We start from the raw sequence: 23,280 nt of genomic DNA, 5'->3' as shown, positions 1-23,280 counted from the left end.
GCCCTGCCCCACACAGAAATGGACACAAGATTCCTGGCACGTTAGAAGATCCCCTACATAATTATTACTGACCCAGATTCTAGAACCCTAGTGACGACTGCTCCCAGGTTCTGGTTTTTAGATACACAGGACAAATGCCTCCATGACCTTTAAAGTCTGCGAGGTCAGCTACTCTACCGGGCTGACACCGAACTGGTCCCTGATCTGTCTTCATTTGCATTATCCTACTTTCCGAAGAATTAATCCCTTTTCTTTCATCCATTTGACCCAGCAGTTCCCCATGTTCTTTGTGTCTTTATCACAGAACTGGTTCTCTCTCTCTCTCTCACCTCACCTTACAAACAACAGCAAACAGAGTTTGATTCCAAGGGATATTCAGCTTCCTGTAATCAGTGTTCTCAAGAGTGGCATATTAAAAATACTTCATGCTGCATTTCCCCGTGAAAAGAACACAGATCCTAGAGGTGAGTTCACTCAACTTATCCAAGTAGTTTATTACTGCACAGTACAGCATGGAAATAATCTGCAGAAAATTTCAAACACTTTAAAAGACACTGTTCACCCAGTAATTAAAATCAAGATGCCACAGGAACATGTCAAATTAAAAAAAGAAATCGCTGACATGGTGTTTACACTACAAATTTCACTCACCATATGTATCACCTGTTTGTTTTACCTACTCAAACCACACTGCAAAAAGGGTTAGAATAAATCAACAACTGGAGGTTACTCACCTAAGAACTTGGGGAACCGAGCACTGTATTCATGGTCACTTTTGCTTTTTGGATTCATCAGCCACTAGTAGCCCAAGTGCAGACTTCGGCCTAGGACTAAGCGAGCAGAGTCTGGCTTATGTGGTGACTCTGGGATCATGTTTTCCTGTCTAGCCCACGGAGAGCTGATCTACATCCAGACAAAGCCTGTCTATTTTAGAACCAGAATAGAACACAACCTGCTCCAGGAATACAGGACTGGAGGTAGGGACGACTAATTTGAAAGAGATAAACAAAGGGGAAGACAATAAAACCAAGGAACAAAAGTGCTCTGGCATTGGGTCCACGTGGGCTCACTGGAAAATTCTGAAAGGATACTTTTTCCTACTACCAACTTCTTTTTATTTAAAAAAAAAAAAAAAATTTTTTTTTTAACGTTTATTTATTTTTGAGGCAGAGAGAGACACAGCATGAACGGGGGGGGGGGGGGGGGCAGAGAGAGAGGGAGGCACAGAATCTGAAACAGGCTCCAGGCTCCGAGCCATCAGCCCAGAGCCCGACGCGGGGCTCGAACTCACGGACCGTGAGATCGTGACCTGAGTTGAAGTCGGACGTTTAACCGACTGAGCCACCCAGGCGCCCCCCTACTACCAACTTCTATGACCTTCCTGCCCAAGTACAGAAATTGATGCTGGAGGATGAGCAGATGTCACTGAATGTACCAACATGAGAAAAGGCCACACCTAAATTTTATCCAAGATTAGAGGAGGGTGCAGACAGCCTGTTTTAGGGGTACAAGAATAGTGGCTTAGTTCCTCAAGTTAAAAAAAATATATTTTAGCATATATATTTTAGTAGGGGAACTTATTTACCCTCTTAAATAGTAATTGGCTTTGAAGCTTCGGTAACAAAGCTGTGAATAAGCACTTTCCTTTAACGTCTTACAAGATGAGACCGTATGGAGAGAACAAGCTAGTTAAATATACCAGGGCCCGTCCCTCTTTAAATCATGTTACCTGCTCAGGTTTTATAACTGCAAGGATCTTAATTTATGATATACTTTAATTGTGGCACTTTGCTTTCAAGAAGCAATAGGAATATAATCTAGGGTTATTAACTCAACAATGAAATTTTAGTATAGGCCGAGTGTTTCAACTGAGGATAAAAATGATCTCTTTCACATTAAAAACATGCTAATTTAGAGCTCAGTTTGCGGTGAAGAGGCGCCCAGGTGTTTTATCACTTGAGATGCAGCAACTCTTTTTACCAAGAATTTTCTTGGTTTAAATGCGTGTACCTGCTTACACAGCAATTTAAAATATTCTCATGTGAGACAATGACATTTCAGCTCAGAGTTCTAAAACAACAGATCTACTACTTTTTCGACACTAGCTGCCCAGGGCCGCAAAACGGATACTTCTGTACATAAAGGATGCGAGAGGGTGCCCACCACCACTCCCATCCCAGAGCAAACCCCGACAACAAAACCTCTATCTGCTGGTAGTGGAAGCGCTGCATGGTAAAGACCGGATGTTGTTAACATGCGGAGAATGCTAAGGTATAGTAGCTGGGATAAAAAGAAAAGTCAAAGAACAAAAGAAAGAAAACCATTAAAAAAGCAATACCACAAGTAAAACCTTTAAAGGAGTGATAAAGTCAAACAGAGCGAAGGCAACAGGGGAAGGCGTTAAACAGATTTACAAGGCGCCGACCGACTTTAGAATCCAGGAAGGCAAGCAAGGGTCTTGGAGAGGATTCGGTTTCACAGAAGAAGAGTCAGATTTTGCAAAATCTAGTTAAAGCCTGAAAAGTTTAAATGTCTATCTGTTATCTGTACTTTAAACCAGATACTTGGGGGAAAAAAAAAAAGCCTCATCTACAATTTCGAGTAAGAAAACACTAAAAGACAGGTGCAGAAAGTAAGACCAGCAAACGGGAGGTTGTTCTTGCGACTCTTCCCTTCTCGAGCTGGTGCCCCACCGGGCACGGCGCACAGAGACCAGTTTAATAGGTCCCTGTCGTAGCACAGCCCCCGTGTCCAGTAATGGGCAGGACAGGAGCCCTGGGAAGCTTAGCTGTCAACCTCGTGCCAGTGCTGGAGGCAAAGAAGTATTTGTTTACGTAACAAATTTCCAGATTTTGATGGTCATCAGCCAGAATAGCTGCTGCATATGATCACAGCTGAACCACATCAGGAGTGTATTAATTATAGCTAACATTACAGGGTTCTTCCTGTGTGCCACTCCTATTCCAAATGTTCACACGGAGGATTTCCCTCATCCTCACGGCAAGACTGCAAAGGAAGGACTCGTCTTCCCTCAGTTTACATATGAGGAAATGAAGCAGTTGAGGAACTTTTAGCTGGAATAAAATTCCAGGTCTGTTTCCTTTCAGAGCCCTGCCTCTTCACCCTTGTGAAAGGTACTATATGGAAAGCAGAAGTAAACTATGCCTATGAGCTTATAACCAATGTTCTAAAATGCCAGTGATGTACGAAGTGATAGTGTGCTCTAGGTAAAATATATCATGGCCCAAAGCATGCACATACTTAGAAAATGACTTGTATATACCTCAACCATGTAAATGGATAAAAACCACTGTAGTGAAAGATTATGCATGCTCCTTAAAGTGTCTTCAGTGGGGCGCCTGGGTGGCTCAGTCGGTTGAGCGTCTGACTTCGGCTCAGGTCATGATCTCACGGTTCATGAGTTCGAGCTCCACGTCAGGCTCTGTGCTGAGAGCTCAGAGCCCAGAGCCTGCATCGGATTCTGTGTCTCCCTCTCTCTCTCTCTGCCTCTCCCCTTTCTGTCTCTCTCTCTCAAAAATAAACATTAAAAAAAATAAAGTGTCTTCAAACGTCTACGTAATTTCTTAAATCTGATACATAAAGATCATAACAGAAAGTGCCTGGAGGGTGGCCAAGAAAGATGACTTTGGTTCCTTTTTAGGAGATTAAAATGTGCTCCAAGTCTATAACCACGGAGTTATTTCTTACTACGCACAAAACTGACGATCAGAAATGCTAAGGTATAAATGCAAAAATACATTATATGTAAATAACTCCTTACTTTTGCACCAAAAATCATGACTAAAAGGTTGTTACGCGGCTTTCATTCTGGCAGGCTGGTTTCATCCTATGATCTACCCTGAGTCAGAAGTCGCGAACTGCAGACTGTTTCTGCCGCCAATTTACGGTCTTCATGGACACAAATCCCTTTGTTTTCCAGCACCTCACATCAGATGGGAATAACAGCTCTTCTGCTAGTTTCATTAAATTGAAATGAATGTTTGGGGATGGGAACGATGCGGGATCTATCAAGGGAATTAGTACTAACTGGGTGCTGTGCTGGTGGATACGATTTAATCGCGTGAGTCTGGGGGAGGAGCATGCAGTTTGTTAACTTTTTCAAACTGCTGTCAGGCATTTGAGTGACATACGCTTTGAGCCTCATAACCACCCTGGAAATGAGGAGGACAAGTATCGTTAGATGGGAAAGAGTTAGGTGACTATATGGTTAGCCTCAATTCACACAGCTAGTTATGGACAGAGCCCAGAGTATCACTTTCCCAACTCCTGATCCTGTGTTTTTTATTTATCGCTGTTGGTTTTTCCCTCTGCTGACAAGGCAGCGTAGCCCAGTGGTTGGAAAAGATGGGGCAACGTCAACCGAGAGTCTTGAATCCAACAAAGGTGCAGACATCGTGAACTGATGAATTAGACAAAGCAATTCTCTCCTGTGACCTGCTCTTGGAGGCTACGGAGTCAGACCACGTACCTTGATTTCTGGGAGCTGCATCACTTCAGGAAAGACTTCAATGCAATTAGAATGTGCAATCACGGTGTGCATACGCCTGCAATTCATGACAGTGGTCGGGATGGCTTTCAGTTTATTCCCACTGACATCAATTTCTTCAAGTTCCTCCAGTTTTGCCATTTTACTAAAGAAAGGAAAATCCAAGGGGGAGCAGGTCGTAAAATAATCCTAAGGCAATTAAAAAATAATAATACATAACAAGAATAAAAAGGGAATTTACTACGAACCTAAAGATTCTTTAAAGATTCACTGTATAATATAACTGTGTGTTAACTATACTGGAATTAAAAAATAAAAGATTCACTTGTAATCACCATTTTAACAAACAAGACCCGGGCGCCTGGGTGGCTCGGTCAGTTAAATGTCTCCATCTTGATTTTGGCTCAAGTCACAATCTCATGGTTGTGAGATCAGGCCCCGTGTCAGGCTCTGCACTGACAGCACGGAGCCTGCTTGGGATTCTCTCTCCCTGTCTCTCTGCCCCTCCCCTGCTTGTTCTCTCTTTCTCCCTAAAAAAATTAAAAAAAAATTTTAAGACCATTTTCACTACTGGTTTTGAGTATCAAAGTAGTTTAACACCTCCTTTCCTAGTATAAAACAAAAACTATTAACTTCAACTGTTCAAATTAGCAAAAAAAGAAAAATGGATGTCTCTTTCCTCTTAAAACTGTGTGTGAATTAAGTTATCCTGGCAACAATCGCTTTGCTATGTAGCTTAGTCTCAACGCCAATAAAAATCCTACTCAAGTGGGATAATAAGTTAGCATTAATCCACTGGAAGTGCTTTAAAAAAGCTCAGTTTGAGGGGCACATGGGTGGCTCAGTGGGTTAAGCATCTGACTTCAGCTCAGGTCATGGTCTCACAGTTCATGAGTTCAAGCCCCACATCGGGCTCTGTGCTGACAGCCCAGAGCCTGGAACTTGCTTCAGATTCTGTGTCTCCCTCTCTCTCTGCACCTTCCCTGCTCACAGTCTGTCTCTCCCTGTCTCTCAACAATAAATGTTAAAAAAAAAAAAAAAAAAAATCAGTTTGAGAGAAAGACTTGTCTTTGTATTGGCTCTGAAAGGTCAGGGGAGGCAGCGTAGCCCAGGGCGTTTGCTCATATGAAGACATGCTTTCCCCAAAACCCCACTCCCCAGATTCCTGTGACATCATTTGTGATGGACCATCTCTGGACCTGGCAGGGCCCAAATGCAAACCGTGCCCAAAAGAAATTCCTTTCACCTCCTGTTAAATATCTGCCAAGGAGGACTCTTGCTAACCTTACTTTAATAACACGTCCTAATACATTGAACACTTTTGTTTAAGAATGTCTTTTATTGTGGCGTCCAAGTCCTGATTTCAGCTCAGGTCATGATCTTGCAGTTTGTGAGCTCAAGCCCCATACTGGGCTCTGTGCTGACACAGCAGAGCCCATTGGGATTCTCTCTCTCCTATCTCTTTGCCCTTCCCTCTATCTCTCTCGAAATAAATGAACATTAAAACAAACAAACAAACAAAACGGTTAAAAGAATGTCTTTTATTTTTCAGTCTTAATCTATAGTTGATCTTAGTAATATTAACCAATAATTATAGTAACCAAATAAAGAAAATATGTTAGGGTTTCTTGCCTTTTCTGCAAATGTGGAGGGAAAAAACCATGCACCTCTACAATCCTGTAATAGCATCTACCACTCCTCTGACCCTTTCTCTACTACTGGTGATGCTGGGCTCCAAAAACTGCAGGATTTCCAGTAAGTATAACTCAAACTTTGAATCATGTAGTTTACAATTGTTGGTATCTCTTCTGTTTGTTATGGTTTCATTTGTCATAAGAAGCCTTCAAAAAAAATTTAGCAAGAAATCCTTTTATTTACTTTTCCTTCTGTCATCTCTCAAATATAAAATTTATCTTATTTATCTTGAAAATTAATATATGCCGAAGATACAGTAAGAACTAAGTTTTCATTTTATGACATCAGGTCTTTTAATATCCTGAGCAGGGATCAGGATATGCTACAAACAACACTGTGTACACAGACTGTGAAGGGATTGAGCTCCGACTGCCTGAATTTGTGAGACTATTACTTGAATATGCTGTTATCATATTTGGAAAGAAATATGGAGAAATCCATGAGTAATGGGGCATGGAAAATGACCAAAAGTATAGAAATCGGGCCCAAGAAAGAACTTAAACAAGTTTCCATTCCTCCACATACAAGGAAGGTGACCAATGGACGAGACCGCTGGAGCATGTTCTCTAATTTGGGAAACCATCCGTGGAGTGTCTGCCCCAGACCAGACCTCATATATACACGGCACTGAAGGTGACAAATCACAGTCCTGACTCTTGAGGAACTTGGGGTCTTTAGGGGGCACCTGTGCTACATCACAGTCCATAGGGAGACAGAGATTGTAGCAAAATGCATTTTTATGAGGTACAGAAAAAATTCTCCGTAGGTAGGGTGATTACAAGTGGCATGGTCACTGGAGGCTACTATCGAAATCTGAGTTAGTGGTAGTTTCTCCTGCAGGGCTTATCTGCCTCTCAAATAGGATGAGGAGTTCTTTCAGAGATATTATTGTTAGGTGATTGCCATGTTTTCTTCCAAAAATATCATCTCCTCATTCCACAGTAAAATACTATGAACACAGTAAAAGTACATGGAAGTAAAAAAAAAAAAAAAAAAAAAAAAAAGTACACAGAAGTAAAGTACATAGAAGAAAAAAGAAGGTTTAATCATTAATATCAAACGAGAGGAAACAATACAGAAATAAATATGTACAACGACAACAACAAAAACCCAGAGCAATACTTTAAGTCCATGCGTATTTGGCCTTCCTCACTTAGTGAGGTTTCGATAGGCTCGTAGCCTTGAGGGCGGCAGAGGGACGCCGTGCCACTATTTCTCGCTCTGCCCGGTGCTCAGCTGGAGCTGGCAGCAGAATACCAGAAGGGGCTGGCGGCCGCCTCTGTGCTGGGCGTGTGTGTGTTCCAGGTCCTAACTTGTGAGATGGACAAACGCCAGTGACCCGCACGTGGAGTATTTCCTTCGTGGCAGGCTGGGTGTGTAGGTTCACCCCAAGTTAGACACCGTGCCACTGCCCCCCCAAATTACAAGTTCAGACTACAACAGAATTAAAAATGGAATATTCTGAGAGCCAGAAGTTATTTGTAATATGACATGGTGTCTCTGGTCGCATAGGCCACCGGGGCTTTTTATACCACAGCACAAATAAAAGACTGGTAGCTACTTAAGAACCGTCAGGTTCCTGGTTTACGTTCTAATTCCCACCTACCGTATTAGGTTAATTAAACAGAATGATAATTTGGTTACAAAGAACCAAAAGGAAAAACATGCCCACGAAATAACAATACCTTATTTCAAAATCCTAAGAATGCCATAGTGATTGGGTCCGTGGATACATTCACAGGAGAAAAGCGAACACATTTCTCTTTAGGGAAATGTTAATCACAGCTGATATGAAAGACAACTGTGATCTCAGGAGGGACAAGCTTCACTTTATCTGGGAAATAAACATTTTAGCTTTTGCCTTTCCACCTGTGAACCCACTTTCAGAAATGCACCGGAGAACACTTTGTGACCTTCCGTTACCTTGCTGGAAAACTCTGAAGCCGGTTATAGGCCATGTGAAGGATCTTTAGGTGGGGGTGTCCTGTTAACAAGGGCACACATTTATCTGTGAGGCTGTTATTTGTCAAATACAACTCCTGCAGGATGCTGCTCGTCTCTTCCGACAGAGTGGCTGGCGGAAGGGTTTCCAGTTTGTTGGCAGACGCATTCAGGAATCTCAGGCTACAATGACAAAATGCAACAAAATCCCACTGATAAGCCAGAGCTCTGGTCCAGAATCCGCAACACATCTGGAATTTTTCTGACTGATACCTGGCGTGTTCTAAACTGGGTTTAGAAACAGGCATTTAAAAATAAACCCTGGCTTTCCTCGCCTGCATGTGGATACGTGACCCCACGCTCTGTGATGAACACAGTAACTATCGATACGTGCTAGACACGAAAAGGTAAAAATCAACGTCTACGGAAGCACCAAGGTGAGAGGAGGGCATTCATTCTACAGCTGGTAGGGAGTGGAAGGGAAGGTGGCACGGGAAAGTTAATGTTCTGTCTTCAGGAAGAGAAAAACAATTGCCTATTTTTAAATTAAAGGGCCCTTAGGGTAACAGGACAATCAGACATGAGGTCACAATACAACTAAATCACACGGTGAGTGTGATGCCCAAACCGCGTTTTGCAGACGCGTGTCCGCGACTGCGGCGTGTGCTCCATCCGCTGTCAAGCTGTAGCCCCCGCAACACGGCGAGTGTTCAGCCCGTCAGACTCTCCCCTGTGGTTACCAAGGTCAAAGCTGCCTTGCCTCCCCACCTGGAAAAGCCTGTTGATGAACCACCTTTCTCTTGTTTCAAAACCACCTAGGTTTGAAACTTTCGGCATCCAATTCAGGACCATTCTGCCATATGTTAAGAAAAAAGAAGAAAATCTTCCTTAAAAAAAAGAATATGCAATATGAGGTATGGCAGTTTTTAATCCTGGATAAAAAGAAGGCTTTGTATTGAGGAGTCATCCCCAGGACTGTCACGCCAAGCTGTCAATCCACTAATACTCCCCAATCTTGCACCCCCCCCACACATACTTATACACACTGTCCAACTCCACTACTTGTCTAAGGAAAAGCAGTATCCCCAAAATAGAACATTTTCCATTAAAGAAACACGTATTCAGTTGACATTTAAAAAAAAAAAAAAAAAAAAGGGAAGTTAGAAAGGGCTGTACAGACCATAAATAGTCATGGGAAATTATAGTCGTGTGTGCCACACGGAAGAAAATAAAGGCCATTCATGCAGTTTCTGAAACTAGTTTTGAACTAGGAAGGAAACCAATTTCAGCACCATAGTTCTTTAAAGTATTTTTACGAGTCTGGTTCGTTAGGTCCCGTTTATATCACCTGACTTAAATACCCTGTTAAGAATTTCTTCAGTATTGCAATGCATTGCCCTAAAATATCATGGACTGGGGTTGGGGGGGGGGTAAATTATATGACAATCTCATTAAAATATAACTCTCTAGGGAATATATCAGTTACGGACACAAGGGAAGAGAGAATTCATGAATGTTCACCTGTCTTCAGGCCAGAAAAAAGAGGGAACACTGTTCGGAAAGGAAAAAAGACAGCCTAGTGAATGCTCACCTAGAAAGCTGCCAGAGGGACTTTGAAACCCCTCCCACCATGTGAATGAGGAGGAGACCGTGATTTCCAAAAAGACTCTCATCTTGTTGAAATTTGCTGCAGTGAAGGAGCCAAATACTCTTTTATGGGAAAGTAAGGGGGAAAAAAACCCTTACATCCTACCCCTCCAGGAAATGAAACGAACTTAAAACTACATGGGCTGGTTCCAAAGGATTTGATTTGAACTGAAAGGGCCTGGTTGAATCACCGTGTTAGCTAACAGCCAGAGAGCAGACAATCGGGCTAAAAAGTTTTTGATTAAATGGTCTTGAGAAAACTCAATTCAATACCCATCCTTTTACAAAAATTCCTAAAGCACTGAGTTTCGCCTCAAGTCAAGATGATGTGATAACCTCAAGCTCCTTCCCTTATAGATTTTGTGATAACTGTAGAAAACACGGTCTCGTGTGCCGAGAAAGGTTTCATCCCTATAATCCTCTTTACCAGGCAACCCTCTTCTGCTAAAGAGAGAAAAGGCAGTAACACAGGACTGCTTTCCATTCATTTGTAAGGTGCTATGCTGAGGCCACAGCTCTTTCCTATTTTCTATTTCATTTGATGCTCCCATCAGCCCCCAGAGATGGCTCTCATATTTCACAGAAGACAGAGACTCAAGCTGAGAAAAGTCAAATTACTCGGCAATTGTTAAAAAGTAATTAATGGCAGAGCCAGAAATAAAACCCAGACCTCATTAATCTTCAGAGTCCGCAATTCCCGGACACGTCTCTCCAAAATTCAAATGTTAAAAAACAGTACTAATAACACATTTTCCTGAGGACATTTTCATAGGCCCTCCTTGTGAAAAATGCTGGAGGTCGAGCAGGACACCTGCGGGCAGTGTGGCGACCAAATGCACACAGCACTTCAAGACAACTCAGATTCAAAAACCATTCTTAGCAGAAAGTACAGAAGTTGTGGAGAAAAAAGTCATGTACGGCTTCTGCCCTAAAGCATCTGGAAGGCTGCCCACAACAGCAGGGAGAGACAAATCCACTTCCTGCTTCTTGAGCAGTCGCTCTGTTCCTCCCTGACACGTTCTGTCCATCTGCTCTGGCTCATCTAGGCTCTGTATCCTGTTTTGTTTTTGTTTGTTTTTCAGTAATTTCCAGCACACCCTTACATTTTACAGCCGAGTCTGCCACTGAAGCCAAGCACGGGATTTGGTGGTGAAACCGATTCCCCTATTTGTAGGTGCACCAGGCTGCCTGCACTTTAACAGTGTTTTTTTGGAGATCAGGCCCGGGACTTGTACTCTGTTAAAAATCCAAAAGGTTGAGCCTGAGCCCAGCAACTTTCCTACTTTTAGACAAAGACTTGATTTCTGGCCCCCAAATGTCCCAGGAAGTGCGTAACCCTCTAAATTCCTTATCATCTGTCTGCACAACATAACACTTTTACCAACTTCATTGTCTTCATAAGGTTGGTAGCTCGTAAAGGGCTTCCAAACTTTCATGACAGTAACCGAGAGTACAAAGGACATTTTACGTGACCACCCAACACAGATGCAGCACACACACGTGTAATTAAAAGTTTCATGGAACAATCACTACTTAGTCTCACTTTATCCTGCAGTGACATTTTCCATCCTACTTAATTTCTTAAAGTGCTGGGAGGAGCCCACTAAATTAATGCCATACTCCACTCTTCAATTCGAAAAACAAACCACAATTATTGTCTGGCAATACCACCTAACAGTGCTGATTCCGAGTGGAGAAAAAGCGCATGCAGTCTAACAGAACTATTGTTTCAAAAGGTAGGGAAATCTGCCTGGCTTGGGCACTAAAGGCCACGAGGCTACGAGGTAAAGGAACAAAAGGTATACAGATGGAAGAATTGTTGAACAAGAACACGAAAAGAATTAGTTTTAAAAAGAAGTACAGTTATAATTAACAGTGATGCAATGCTACGAGTTCATCTACAGACCTTCGCCAACTTCGTCAATTATCCCACTGACGTCCTCCACCTGGTCCAGGACCCAATCCGGGATCCCACCTTGCATTTCGTCATCGTGCTTCCTTAGCCTCCTGTAGTCAGTTTTATTTGTCTTCAACAACTTTAACATTTTTGGAAAGTACTAGACAATTATTTTGTAGAAGGTCTCTCAACTTACATTTGTTTGATATTTTATCATTACAACACGGTGGTACGTTTTTGGCAAAAACACAGAGTAGTGATGTTGCACCCTCCTATCGGAAGGTACACGATTCTCGAATTCAATGCCCAGATACGCTGATTAAGTCAGTCAGGTTAAGGCTTCAAAAATCTGTGGAATTAAGGATTCTGATGATCAGCCACACTGAGACAGCAGAACTGAGGTAAGGGCCAGGAATCTGCATGTTCAATAAGTTACCCAGGGCATTCTGAAGACACACTTTGAGAAACACTTTAATTTTATTCTCAAAACACCAGTACTTCACCAGTTAGCTCCCTTCACTTAAACAAAATAGTGTAGGCACCTTAGCTCTCAAAAATGCCAGAAATATCTGTCTTTGCCAAAAGGCACCAGTTGTCATGGTCAATTGATCACGCTCTCCAAATTCTCTGTTCCCGTTTAGTCCCGTTGATATTTACACATGTTCTGAGTCACTAAAACTTATGGTCTGTAATGTGACTAATACTCTCAGGGTATTTAATAATTACCATGTACTTCATCCGCACATACACTCTCCCCACTGCCCCCCTGAAAGTACCTTGTACTGCTCCAACCACGGATAAAAACAGATCCTAATGTCCACCCACAGCAGGAATCTACAACTGTCCTTTAAAGGGTCAGCTGCGACTTTGTTAACTAGACCAGCCGAATTCAGGAGCAGCTCTCCTGTGATCAAAAGAGTATTCAGGTGTGAGATGGATGGGGAGGTGGCCATCACCAAGATTTCAGGAACAGAAGGGTGGTGGTCCCCCCTCCACTCGTTCCAGTGACCCAGGGGGACTGTCTACCCCACCCTGCCCAGTTGTTGATGAAAAACTGATGATCTGAAACTCTCCTGGGGGCTTCCATCAAGGAGATCTCCAACTCTAAGCAAAAAGAGGTAAGCTGGGAGATCTTGGCCAGTGAGATCTGGATTAGAATACTGCCAGTTCACCCCACAGAACAAAATCCCGCCCTCATCATAAGACACAAAATCACAGCTTCTCAGCAACACAAGGTCCATAGCATCTCATATCTGTCTACAGTTTTTGACACAGCTGCCAGTGAAAAGCAAGTCAAAATAAACAAAACTCAAAGAGGCATACAGAGAGTAAACTCATAAGCTAACATTGCTGGTTCAAGCTATAAGAACTTTAATAAAATTGCTCTAAAGTTTTCAGAGGAAGAGAGAGATATTACTAAAAGTCACCTAATTTAGGGGCGCCTGGGTGGCTCAGTTGGCTAAGCAGCCAACTTCAAGTCATGATCTCACAGTTCGTGAGTTCCAGTCCCACATCAGGCTCTGTGCTGACCTCTCAGTGCCGGGAGCTGGTTTCCGATTCTGTGTCTCCCTCTCTCTCTGCCCCTCCCCAGCTTGCTCTCTCTCTCTCTCTCTCTCTCTCTCTCTCAAAAATAAATAAACATTAAAAAAAAAAGTCACCTAATTTAAAGCACATTCCCTTCTCTCATTTGGTTACCAGATACCCTCCCGCCACCAGGTGAAGAAGATGAATATACACCACTCTAAAGCTGTAACACTTAACAGACAATATCATGTAATTAAAACCATGACATTGGTTTTAGCAGACGAGATTCAGAGCTAAAGAAAAACTCACAAGAAAGGGAGTCAAAGTTCAGTCTTTGGCTCTGTGTCCAGTGACGCAGGCTTCTCTGACAGTTCTCTTACAGCTTCCAGGCACAGGTTCTACGTAGAGCGCTAGCGAAACCACTTAGAACTTACGATGACCTGTATCCAGGCCCTCTCCTCAGTTATATAACCAGACACGGAGCTGGCAACAGTAATTTATTATCACAAAACGAAGAAAGAAACAAGGAGCATCTCATATTTGTAAGATTTGTATCACGGAGCAAACTGAAGAGAAGGATCGGAGCAAAGTCTCATTGCTACCAAACAGCTCTGCATCGCACGGCAGCCACAGGCTGTTTGTTCTTCCACTCCGGGAGCTTCCATTGAAACTACCCGTATCAGTTTCCTGCCTCTTACCCTCTGAAACCCACCTTTCATTACGGTTTACCGTGCTGTGGTTTTAGAGTCTGCATTTGACTGTTAGCCCCTTGAGGGCAACACCGACGTCAGGCACTTTCAATGCCCCGCGGCACCCTGCAGGTACCAGGACTGCAGGATGTGGGCCTGGACCGTGCAAACTAGAACCAAGCACAACTGAAGTCACCTGCAAGAAGCCAGTCACAGAGATTCTTTTCTCAAAAACCCACTTTCATATTTTGAAGTTTGTGTTTTCTGGGCTGACCTCCTGCAACGGTCAGTTCTGGTTTATTCCTTCCCCCAAACTCATCAAACCAAATATACAGTATCTCCACATTTTCCTGCATGTAGATTACGCCCCAGTCAATTAAAAAAAATTTTAGATGACAAAACCTCCATTATTTAGACATTGGAAAGGGGAAGAAGTATTAACTCGTTAAGAAGTGGCAAATCGTTCAGTGAGAATCATTATAAAATGTTGCGTTTCTTGTCTTCCAACAAGTAACACAAGAACACTGTTCAAAAACAGCAGTCGGCAGCTTCACACTATCCCTTTCATAAGCCAATCTGCCTGTGAGGACCAAAACTCTTAACTTTTCTTTCTGACTCAGAGTCATGACTAATAACACACTATGCTGGAGAGGTGGCTATTATGGTGGTTGGAAAACAAAGGCACTAAAATATGTCTTCTTGAAAAAATTCATTTCAGCCTTTTTTGGTCATTTGCTTTTCTCTCATAAAATAAAGGAGGATGCTTGCTCCTAGTAATTCTCCCGGCCTTTTACTCCAGGACGTTCCTGTGCCAGAAATACATTTCACGTGGCCTGCCCTCCTCCCAGGATGCACAGAGGCTGGTTAATCCCCTGACAGCAGCTCCTATTTTCCAAAATGCAGCTGGCTCTGGATAGACCCATCTATTCCGTCTATGGGGATTTCTGCCTAAATGCCTTTAGCTTAGGCTGTTAGCTCAGCCTACGCTCTCCATGACAGCAATGTCCTCTTTCAGTGGCTCCTAATTTTCCATGTTGCTTTACTAGAAATATTCCAGTTCACACAATCCTTCCTCTTCCAAACTACAGATTCTGTTTGGGAACTGTCCAGAATATGCAACGTGCAGAAACCTAGATTCAGAGCGAGTTGCCCAGGATCACAAAGTCACCAGTAAGCAGAATCACTGATGGGAGAATCTACATTACAGATGTCCCACTCAAATCCTTTTCTGAACACAAAAACATAGTCTCCTTGACTACACTTGGGAGCTCCCGCTCAGGGACATGTTTGCAGGTCTGCCCCAGCACCAAGGAGACTGAAGGACTGCTCACTGATTGCTTCTAGGGAATTAAAAATATCCAGAACTGTCCTTTTAAAATCAAATCCTCAAAAATGAATAAAGACTCACTATTATCTGTTGGAGAGTTCCAGCACTATTTACCTACTCTATTAGCCATGAACTTATCAGACTTGGCCAGATCCAGAAATGATTTTATCTCACTCAAAGATTCCTAAATCTGAATCCATCTATCTGTTTCTGTAGATTCAGTATAGACGCCCAGGAGAACAAGTAGATTCTCATTATAAAACCGCACCCAAGTTTTGCCTAGTTAGCCTTATGAAAGAGGACATAAGGTTATAACATAACTTAGAATTCTCCACAGGGAAAGAGATCAAATCCCACCGTATTCATGACAACAAAAACCATGTGTCTACAGTTGCCCAAAGACTGTGCGTTGCAAAGTTGACCCTTGAACAGCACAGGTTTGAACTGCATGGATCCACTTATACATGGATTTTTAAAAATGTAATACAGTACTATACATGTATTTTCTTTCTTATGATTTTCTTAATACCTCTTTTCTCCAGCTTACTTTATCATAAGAATACAGTATATAATACATACATAACATACAAAATGTTTGCTAACTGATTATTTACATTATCAGTCAGGCTCCTGGTCAACAGGTTTTTAGCAGTTAAGTTTTTAGGGGGTCAAACGTTACACAGAGATTAAAAAAACACTTTTTTAATGTTTATTTTTGAAAGAGAGTGCAAGTGAGGGAAGGGCAGAGAGAGGGAGAAACAGAATCTGAAGCAGACTCCAGGCTCCAAGCTGTTAGCACAGAGCCCGATGAGAGGCTCGAACTCACAAACCACGAGATCATGACCTGAACCGAAGTGTCAGATGCTCAACCGGCTGAGCCACCAGGCATCTCCCACACACAGATTTTTGTGCCGGGGGTGGGGGGGGGGGGAGGGGGGGTGGCGCCCCCTGTTGTTCAAGGGTTAACTGTACTTTGATATGAACGCAAAAGTAAGAATAATTCTTTAAATGATCTTGAAATATTGCTCCTTTGTCAGGGGAATGATAGAGCACTGGTCAATTACAATTTAACAATCCCATTTTCTCACAATTCCATTATTTCTCTGTAACTATTCCAGTAGGAATTCATTATAACTTATATTAGGTACAAAGAACAAATGTTTTTTAAAATGAGGATAAAAGAACAAAAGGAAAAGGAAAGGAGAACTAGAAATGTTCTCTATCCTGATCTGGGCGATGATTACAGGGGCATATACACATATGAAAATTCACTGAGCAGTATGCTGAAGGGTTGTACTTTTTTTTTTTCACTATAAGCTGTCTCTTGATTAAGAAGGGTTTTTTTTAGGGGCGCCAGGGTGGCTCAGTTGGTTAAGCATCCGACTTCGGCTCAGGTTATAATCTCATGGTTCATGAGTTTGAGCCCTGCATCGGGCTCTGTGCTGATGGCTCAGAGCCTAGAGCCTGCTTCTGATTCTGTGTCTCCCCTCCCCCACTCACTCTCTCTCTCTCCCTGTTGTTCAAAAAAATAAACATTAAAAAAAAAGTTTTTTTTTTAAAGGACATAGAAGAAAAATGAAAATCCACAGGTGAAGGTAGTATTTAAAATTCCTTAAATTTTCTTTTGTTCATTAAATAAGTATTTGTTCAGCACCCTGTTTTATTCCCAACACACTGCAAGATGCTGAGGCTAACACTGTAATTAAGACACAGGCATTGGACACAGCGTTTGTGATCTAAGAGTGGGGACAGGCAAGTAAACAAGAAATTATAATACAGTGTGTGGTGAGTATTATGACAAGAATAAGCACAGGGAGTTGGTACACATGGTCAGGTATCTAATTCACTTTCGGAGAACCAGACTTCTTTTTGCCCATGAAAAATCTCACAGGTTGAAACACATCTCAAGTTTTTATTTTAAGGCTGAAAGACCCATCATTATTTTCTTTTTTAAAAGCACCACAAAATTAACTTTTTTGTCTTTCTCATGAGGTATACTAGAAGTTCAATCCTTTATGTCATCTCTAAGGTCACAGTCACCCACTAAAAATAAACATTAGCAGCGGTCACAATGATGCAGGCCATCAGGCTAGGAGCTTTTTAGAACGGTGCACAAGGACTCTGAAGCAAACAAGATGTTCCCAAGTAAGTTACCACTCAGTTGACTTAAAGCTTTCTTTAAGGAAAGTGCTGCATGTGGCCACTCTTACTTAATGTTTAACCCCCTCCTCACATCAAAACAATTTCGTTAACTACTTAGTGTAACATAACAAGCTACCTGGAAAAAGTCTGTTCAAAAGGAAATAATTTAAATGCAAGGGGAAAACCGTGGTAAAGGTAAGAACAACTGGTTAGGAAACAACAACGAGAACTGAGCAAACCCTAGGGAAACGATGGCCGTTGCCCAGAGTCACAAGTACGTGAAAGCAAGACCAGAGAGGCCTGAGAGAATGTGGCTAAGACTGCCGCAGCCGCACAAGTCGGAGCAGCGGCAGACTTACCCTCGTGTTACGGCTACACCCCCACGACACGTGCTTGTGAACGACTCCAGGCTGTTCTCTCCGGAAAGCAGTCAAATTAATGAAGAACCTACAGGTTCTTGAGTCCAGGTTCTTGCCCTGACTCCACACGCTACCCAACAGAGACGTGGCTGGCAAAACCGTGCTCTTCGTAAATCTCGGGCAGATGAGCAGAAAACCCACACAAACGGTGTCCTGCCACGTAAGACGGGCCTGCTGGCGAGGGGACGCTCGCTCGGCGACTCAGATCAGTAACCGAAACACACCAGCTGCGTTACCTGTCGGCCTTCATCAGGAGGTTCGGCGGCAGCTCCAGAAGCTGGTTGTGCTGTACATCCAAGACCTCCACCGAGGTCCTTTCCAGCCTCTCAGGGAGCCTCGTCAGCTCGTTGTGTCCCGCCAGTAGCTTCCGGAGAGCGCCGTTACAAAATAAGCTGCACAAAAGGGGACAAGACAGAAGGAAACTCACTGAGAGCTAATTCGGGACAAAGAACAAAAAGTGAACAGGAGTCGAGTACTTAAAACAAGCTCTCCGAAGAAACAAATTCATTCAGAGCAACTGCAAATTCACATTAGCCTAAGTTCAAACTTGGAGCTCTTACATTTCAGTGTTTTCCATACTGCATGAACAAACAAGTAAATAAGAAAACCTATGAGCAGGAGTATTTAACAAAGAAGCTCTACTTAGTGAAAGCGAGAAAACAAGTTTCATAGGAGATACTGAAGAGAACAGTCTACCCTTGTTAGACTCACTGGGCGAGCTTTAAAAGGTCGTAGGCTTCCCACGGTAGGCCTTGTTTCTCGTATTGCCCTGGAACACGGGTGTTTTACCCACAACAGATTCTGAATAAATACAGTCGATCAATTTTTAACCATAGGATCCACATTAAACGAGGATTCTTCTATCCAATTAAACTTTTACAAATGCCAACAGATAAAATGTTACGTTTTTCCTCATCTGCATTTCACAATCACAACTATTTCTCCGTTTCCTCACTCCCTCCTCTTTGGTTTAATCCTAGGCCGAACAGAGACCCTCTCCTAAAGAGAAGAAAACACACTTAATCCACTATTTTCTCTCGAGACTCAGAGAGCTGTTTGGAACCTTGGCTGTGTTTCTTCCAGGGGTTATCAAAAACGGAAACAAATGTTGAATACTTTTTGATCAAGTACAAATCCGTTTTATGACCAATTCAGACTTCTCCAACAGTGGTAGAGAACAAAACGGGCCCCAGGGTGAAACACACAAGTGTGGGGCCTGTGGGAAGGAGAAGTTATCATTTGCATCCAGGATCATCCGGAGTGAGAATTCACTTACACTGCTGTCAAAGAGTGAGGCTGCCTCACCCCACCTCCTGTCTTCTAGCACTCTGACCTCACTCACGGACGGCCAGAGCTGTTACAATCACTCCACATTACGGTATAACTTTATTCACCGAGAATCAAGCTAGATCCTTCGCTCACAAAGATGCAACCGACCTGTCTCAGTGCTGTGACGGCACAGGCGGCCACGAAAGGGGTGTGGCCTGCCCGACTTTGAAGACTTAGCTACCAGTGTAACAAGACAGGTTATCCAGGACTGCCATTCAGTCACAGCTACTACAGGGGGCAGTCTCTGTCATGCACCTGACACCAGTAATTCAGGACTTGCTTCACCATTTCTACTGTCTCACTGGGCCTGGGGTACAATTCAGGATTCTTAGAGGGTAGAATGTATAATTTATTACTACACACACACATACACACACACACTTACTTTACCCTTAAACAAATAAATATCTGAAGGACCGGTGAGAAAATCTTTATTTTGATCTTTCCAAATAAAGGAGATTTTATAACTACAGTATGAGTCTTAACTGCTAATTACTGGACTTAGCTAAATTCTTTTGGATACTATCTAAGCATTGTTTTCCTTTTAGTACATTTCCACTTTTTAAATATTAATTTGTCTGGTGAAGTTCTTCACATACATGGCTTAGATAAACAAAGCTTGAATATCAAATCAACTTCTAATGAATTGCTGTCTTGCCTGAATATTAGATCAATGATAGGGCTGACAGAAAGTGTGCAAGTAAACACCACAAATAGGAAAACGATACGTATTCTTTTTGTCCCACATATCACACACACTACACACATACACACACACACACACACACACACACACACACACACACACACACACAGGCTGTTTAATTCCTTGACAATAGGGCATTTAGAATTTATTTTGAATAAACATCCATTTAGATCCCCCAAAAGCATGACTAATGCAGATCCAATCAAGGATGAATTAACTTTGGAGAAAACTGGATAAAATATCAGTTATCTTGTTTGTTTAATTTTTGGGTTTGTGTACAGAATGTTTTTTTGGAGCCTCCCGTGAAACAGAGGCCTTAAATGCCAACATGCTATCTGTTGGATTGGGCGGGTCGAAGTGGGGAAGAGAACAGAGAAAACAGAAGAAAGGTAACATTGCAAGATTTTTCCAACAAAATTTTCCCCCATTAGTAATAGCCTATTATGGTTTTTGCTGTTTTGTCTTCTGAAAGGGTCTGTCTCTCACACGTATGCACACTGCTATCCACAGGGCACACCATCAAAATCATCTTGATAATGGAGATGGGCTACACAGGGTCAGTCAACACAAAACTCTAAAGCAGAAAGCATTTTCAAATAGAACTGAAATTCCAGGTATAACATATGGCCAAGGAACAAAGTAAAATTAACTGAGCTTTCCAGGGATTGAAATGTAACCCAGATCTCTTTTATGAGATCTATATTCTAACAGCATTAACCAACAGAAATCTAATGCAAGCCACAGATGTCATTTAAAATGTCCTAGTAGCGACAGTAAAAAAGGTGAAAAGAAACAAATTCAGTCTTACATTTTATTTGTCCCAATATCTCCAAACTATTATTTTAACATATAACTAATATACAGTATTGAGATATTTTGCATCTGGTGTATATTTTATACGCAAGGATGAGGAACATTCTAAATCTCAATGGTCACATGTGACTAGTGCATACCATACTGGACAGAAGAGATATACACTCATATAAAAGATAAATAGCATTTTCATCATCACAGAAAATTCTATAGGATAACACTGGAATAGCCTACCTTTTGTTATTAATCCATGGCTAGTCACTAACAGTCAATACTATTTTGTACTAGAATTAGTTCACCTGAAGGTATCTGTATCAATGGCCTTAGACATCATTACATGGCTGTTTTACAAATCTTGCCATTAAAATGAAAATTTACGAAATTTACATTAAGAGAAAAGAGAAGGAAAGAAAAGTCCTTGGACCTTTCTTTCATACCAAGAAAAAGAGAATCTAGTTTGCTCTTTCTAGGTTTAATGATCTAATAATCTTTTTTTCCAAGGTTATGTTTGAGGAAAACCAAAAATTATTTGTGGGGAAGGCAGGCATGTTAAGTCAACAGACAGAAGTGGAAGATTCTGAAAGAACTGAGATTACAGAAGTGAAGCAATCGTATTGTTGGCTGAGTTTTCAAACACAGCTTATTTAAAAACATCCCTAAGCACGGCCCCGCATGGCTCTGGAAAGCCTGGTTGACGAAGTCTCACTCTATCGTCCACTGCATGAAGAAAGTTTGTAATTCAAAGACACCATAGGAGATAAAAGATATTAAAAATGAAGCTTTAAAACAAATTCTTGTAGGAGTTCACAATAATAAGCTAAATTACTTAAAAACTGCTGATCTAATTTGAGACCCTCTCACCTGATCTGTAATACTCACCGTGCAGGAAGTTCGCATATTTGATTATGACTAATATCCAAAACTTCCAGCTTTCGGCTTTCGCATACCCACTCAGGCACATTTTCTAAGCAGTTCCTAAATATAAGAATATACAATTTTGTTGTTGTTGTTGATTGGAATTTGGCCTAAAATATGGTTTGAAACTGTAAATAATTATGTAGAATAAAACTTTAAATGAAATACCAAAGTATAGTGAGTATTAACCAAAAGGATATGTATATTCACTTTATATTCACAAGATGAAGTGTGACAAGGAATAGGAAAAAAAGAAAAAGTAGAAAAGGACACAGCTACAGCATTTCTAAAGTCTTCAAAAAAAAAAAAAAAAAAAGAGGTATGTTTTTTGGAATTGCTATCCTAAAAAGTTTATAAGCCCATGCAAGTTTAGCAAGAAGATGTCTTATATTGGAAAAAACAAATGAACAAGTAAACATACACATTCTTTCAATTAAGTCAAATGGCATAAAATAGTTTTATTTTCCAATTTACTTTTTTTACACTTAACATTTTTTAAATGCTTCTCTACTCTCGTAGGTACCATGGGATCACAGATAAAAGGAAAGAAATGACAGCAGAGAAAAGGCACACTGACTCTTAAGAGTCAGAATTTTTATTTGAAAATATTAACTGAGGCATTACACGGTAATCATAATTACCAGTAACGAGTGAACTAAACTAATGCTGACTTTATTGTTAAACGAACCGATCACTTGTTAGACAAATCTACTACCATGAGTACCTCCCTAGTCATGGATGATGAGTAGCCTTTTCTCTTCTTTTTTAAATATGTGAAGTGACCAGGCACAAAGAATGTAAAGTGCTATGTACATTATGAGCAGGTGAACAATTCCATGAAAAGATGATGCTTGGGATGGGACTGTATTAGAGCAAAAGTGAAAACAGGTGGGATATTAAAGGTGGTGGCCTTGTGTGTGACTTAAAAATAATGCTCTTTAATTTTTCAAGAATACTACCTTTTCCATTAAAATACAGAAAAGGTGGCATTGTTTTCTGCTCAGTGTTTGTATAGGTACACATGGTTCTGGCTTTGAAGGCCAGAAGACACGATTTGTTTATTTTCCTATAGTTAACCCCTACAACATCTTCCCAGGATAAGAGAGTGAAAGTCCCTCTCGCTGTAAAGAACCTCATTATACAGCAATAAGACTCACAGAAGTGACCAAACATAACCAGGGACTTTGCTCTGGAGGACCTAGTAAACACCATGAGGGGGGACAGCTCAGTTCCTGTACCTGACATGAATACAGAAGAGGAGGAAGGGAAAGACTCAGAGTTACGTCAGGGGAATCAGGTTCTCCAAGAGCAAGTCGGATAGTTGGGGAGGCGAATGAGGCAGAGCGTGTTATAGTGAAGGTCTGGACATAAGAGTTATAAAGCAAGACGAGCAGCATTTAAGGGACAGAATTCAGGGAAAAGCAAGACAGGGTTTCCAATTCAGTCTCAGTCAGGGGTTTTAATGGGAACCATTTGCTAATTACGTCCTGTAAACAAAGGGTAAATAGATTTACTCTGACTCTCTTACAATACATCTGTTCAAGGTATTTATATACACTCATGCATGCAAACCCCACTCTAGTACCATTCTCATTTAAAAGTTAATGCAGCATTCAAGATTGGTAGGAAAAAATAACAATTTAATCATGCAATAATCTGACTAAAAGTTTTATTAAACAAACCTGACATGAATTTAGTAGAAAAAATGCACATAGCACTACTCACAAAG

The 23,280-nt window shown here is 41.6% G+C and overlaps 1 protein-coding gene across 1 annotated transcript in view; it reads right to left on the bottom strand.

The window, feature by feature from the left end:
* The window catches only part of PHLPP1 (PH domain and leucine rich repeat protein phosphatase 1), a 212,512-nt gene that overhangs the window by 23,975 nt on the left and 165,257 nt on the right, over positions 1–23,280 (bottom strand). Inside the window, exons 9-12 of the mRNA XM_042961325.1 lie at positions 21,516–21,611; positions 18,025–18,180; positions 8,126–8,326; positions 4,490–4,652 (exon numbers count right to left, since the gene is read on the bottom strand). Of these exons, the coding sequence (XP_042817259.1) occupies positions 4,490–4,652; positions 8,126–8,326; positions 18,025–18,180; positions 21,516–21,611 (616 nt within the window). The remainder of the gene's footprint in view (positions 1–4,489; positions 4,653–8,125; positions 8,327–18,024; positions 18,181–21,515; positions 21,612–23,280) is intronic.

The sequence above is a fragment of the Panthera tigris genome, chromosome D3, assembly GCF_018350195.1.
Source record: "Panthera tigris isolate Pti1 chromosome D3, P.tigris_Pti1_mat1.1, whole genome shotgun sequence".
Classification (NCBI taxonomy): domain Eukaryota; kingdom Metazoa; phylum Chordata; class Mammalia; order Carnivora; family Felidae; genus Panthera; species Panthera tigris.
Note: the sequence above shows the minus strand (reverse complement) of the source record. Positions and strands in the feature narration are given on the sequence as shown.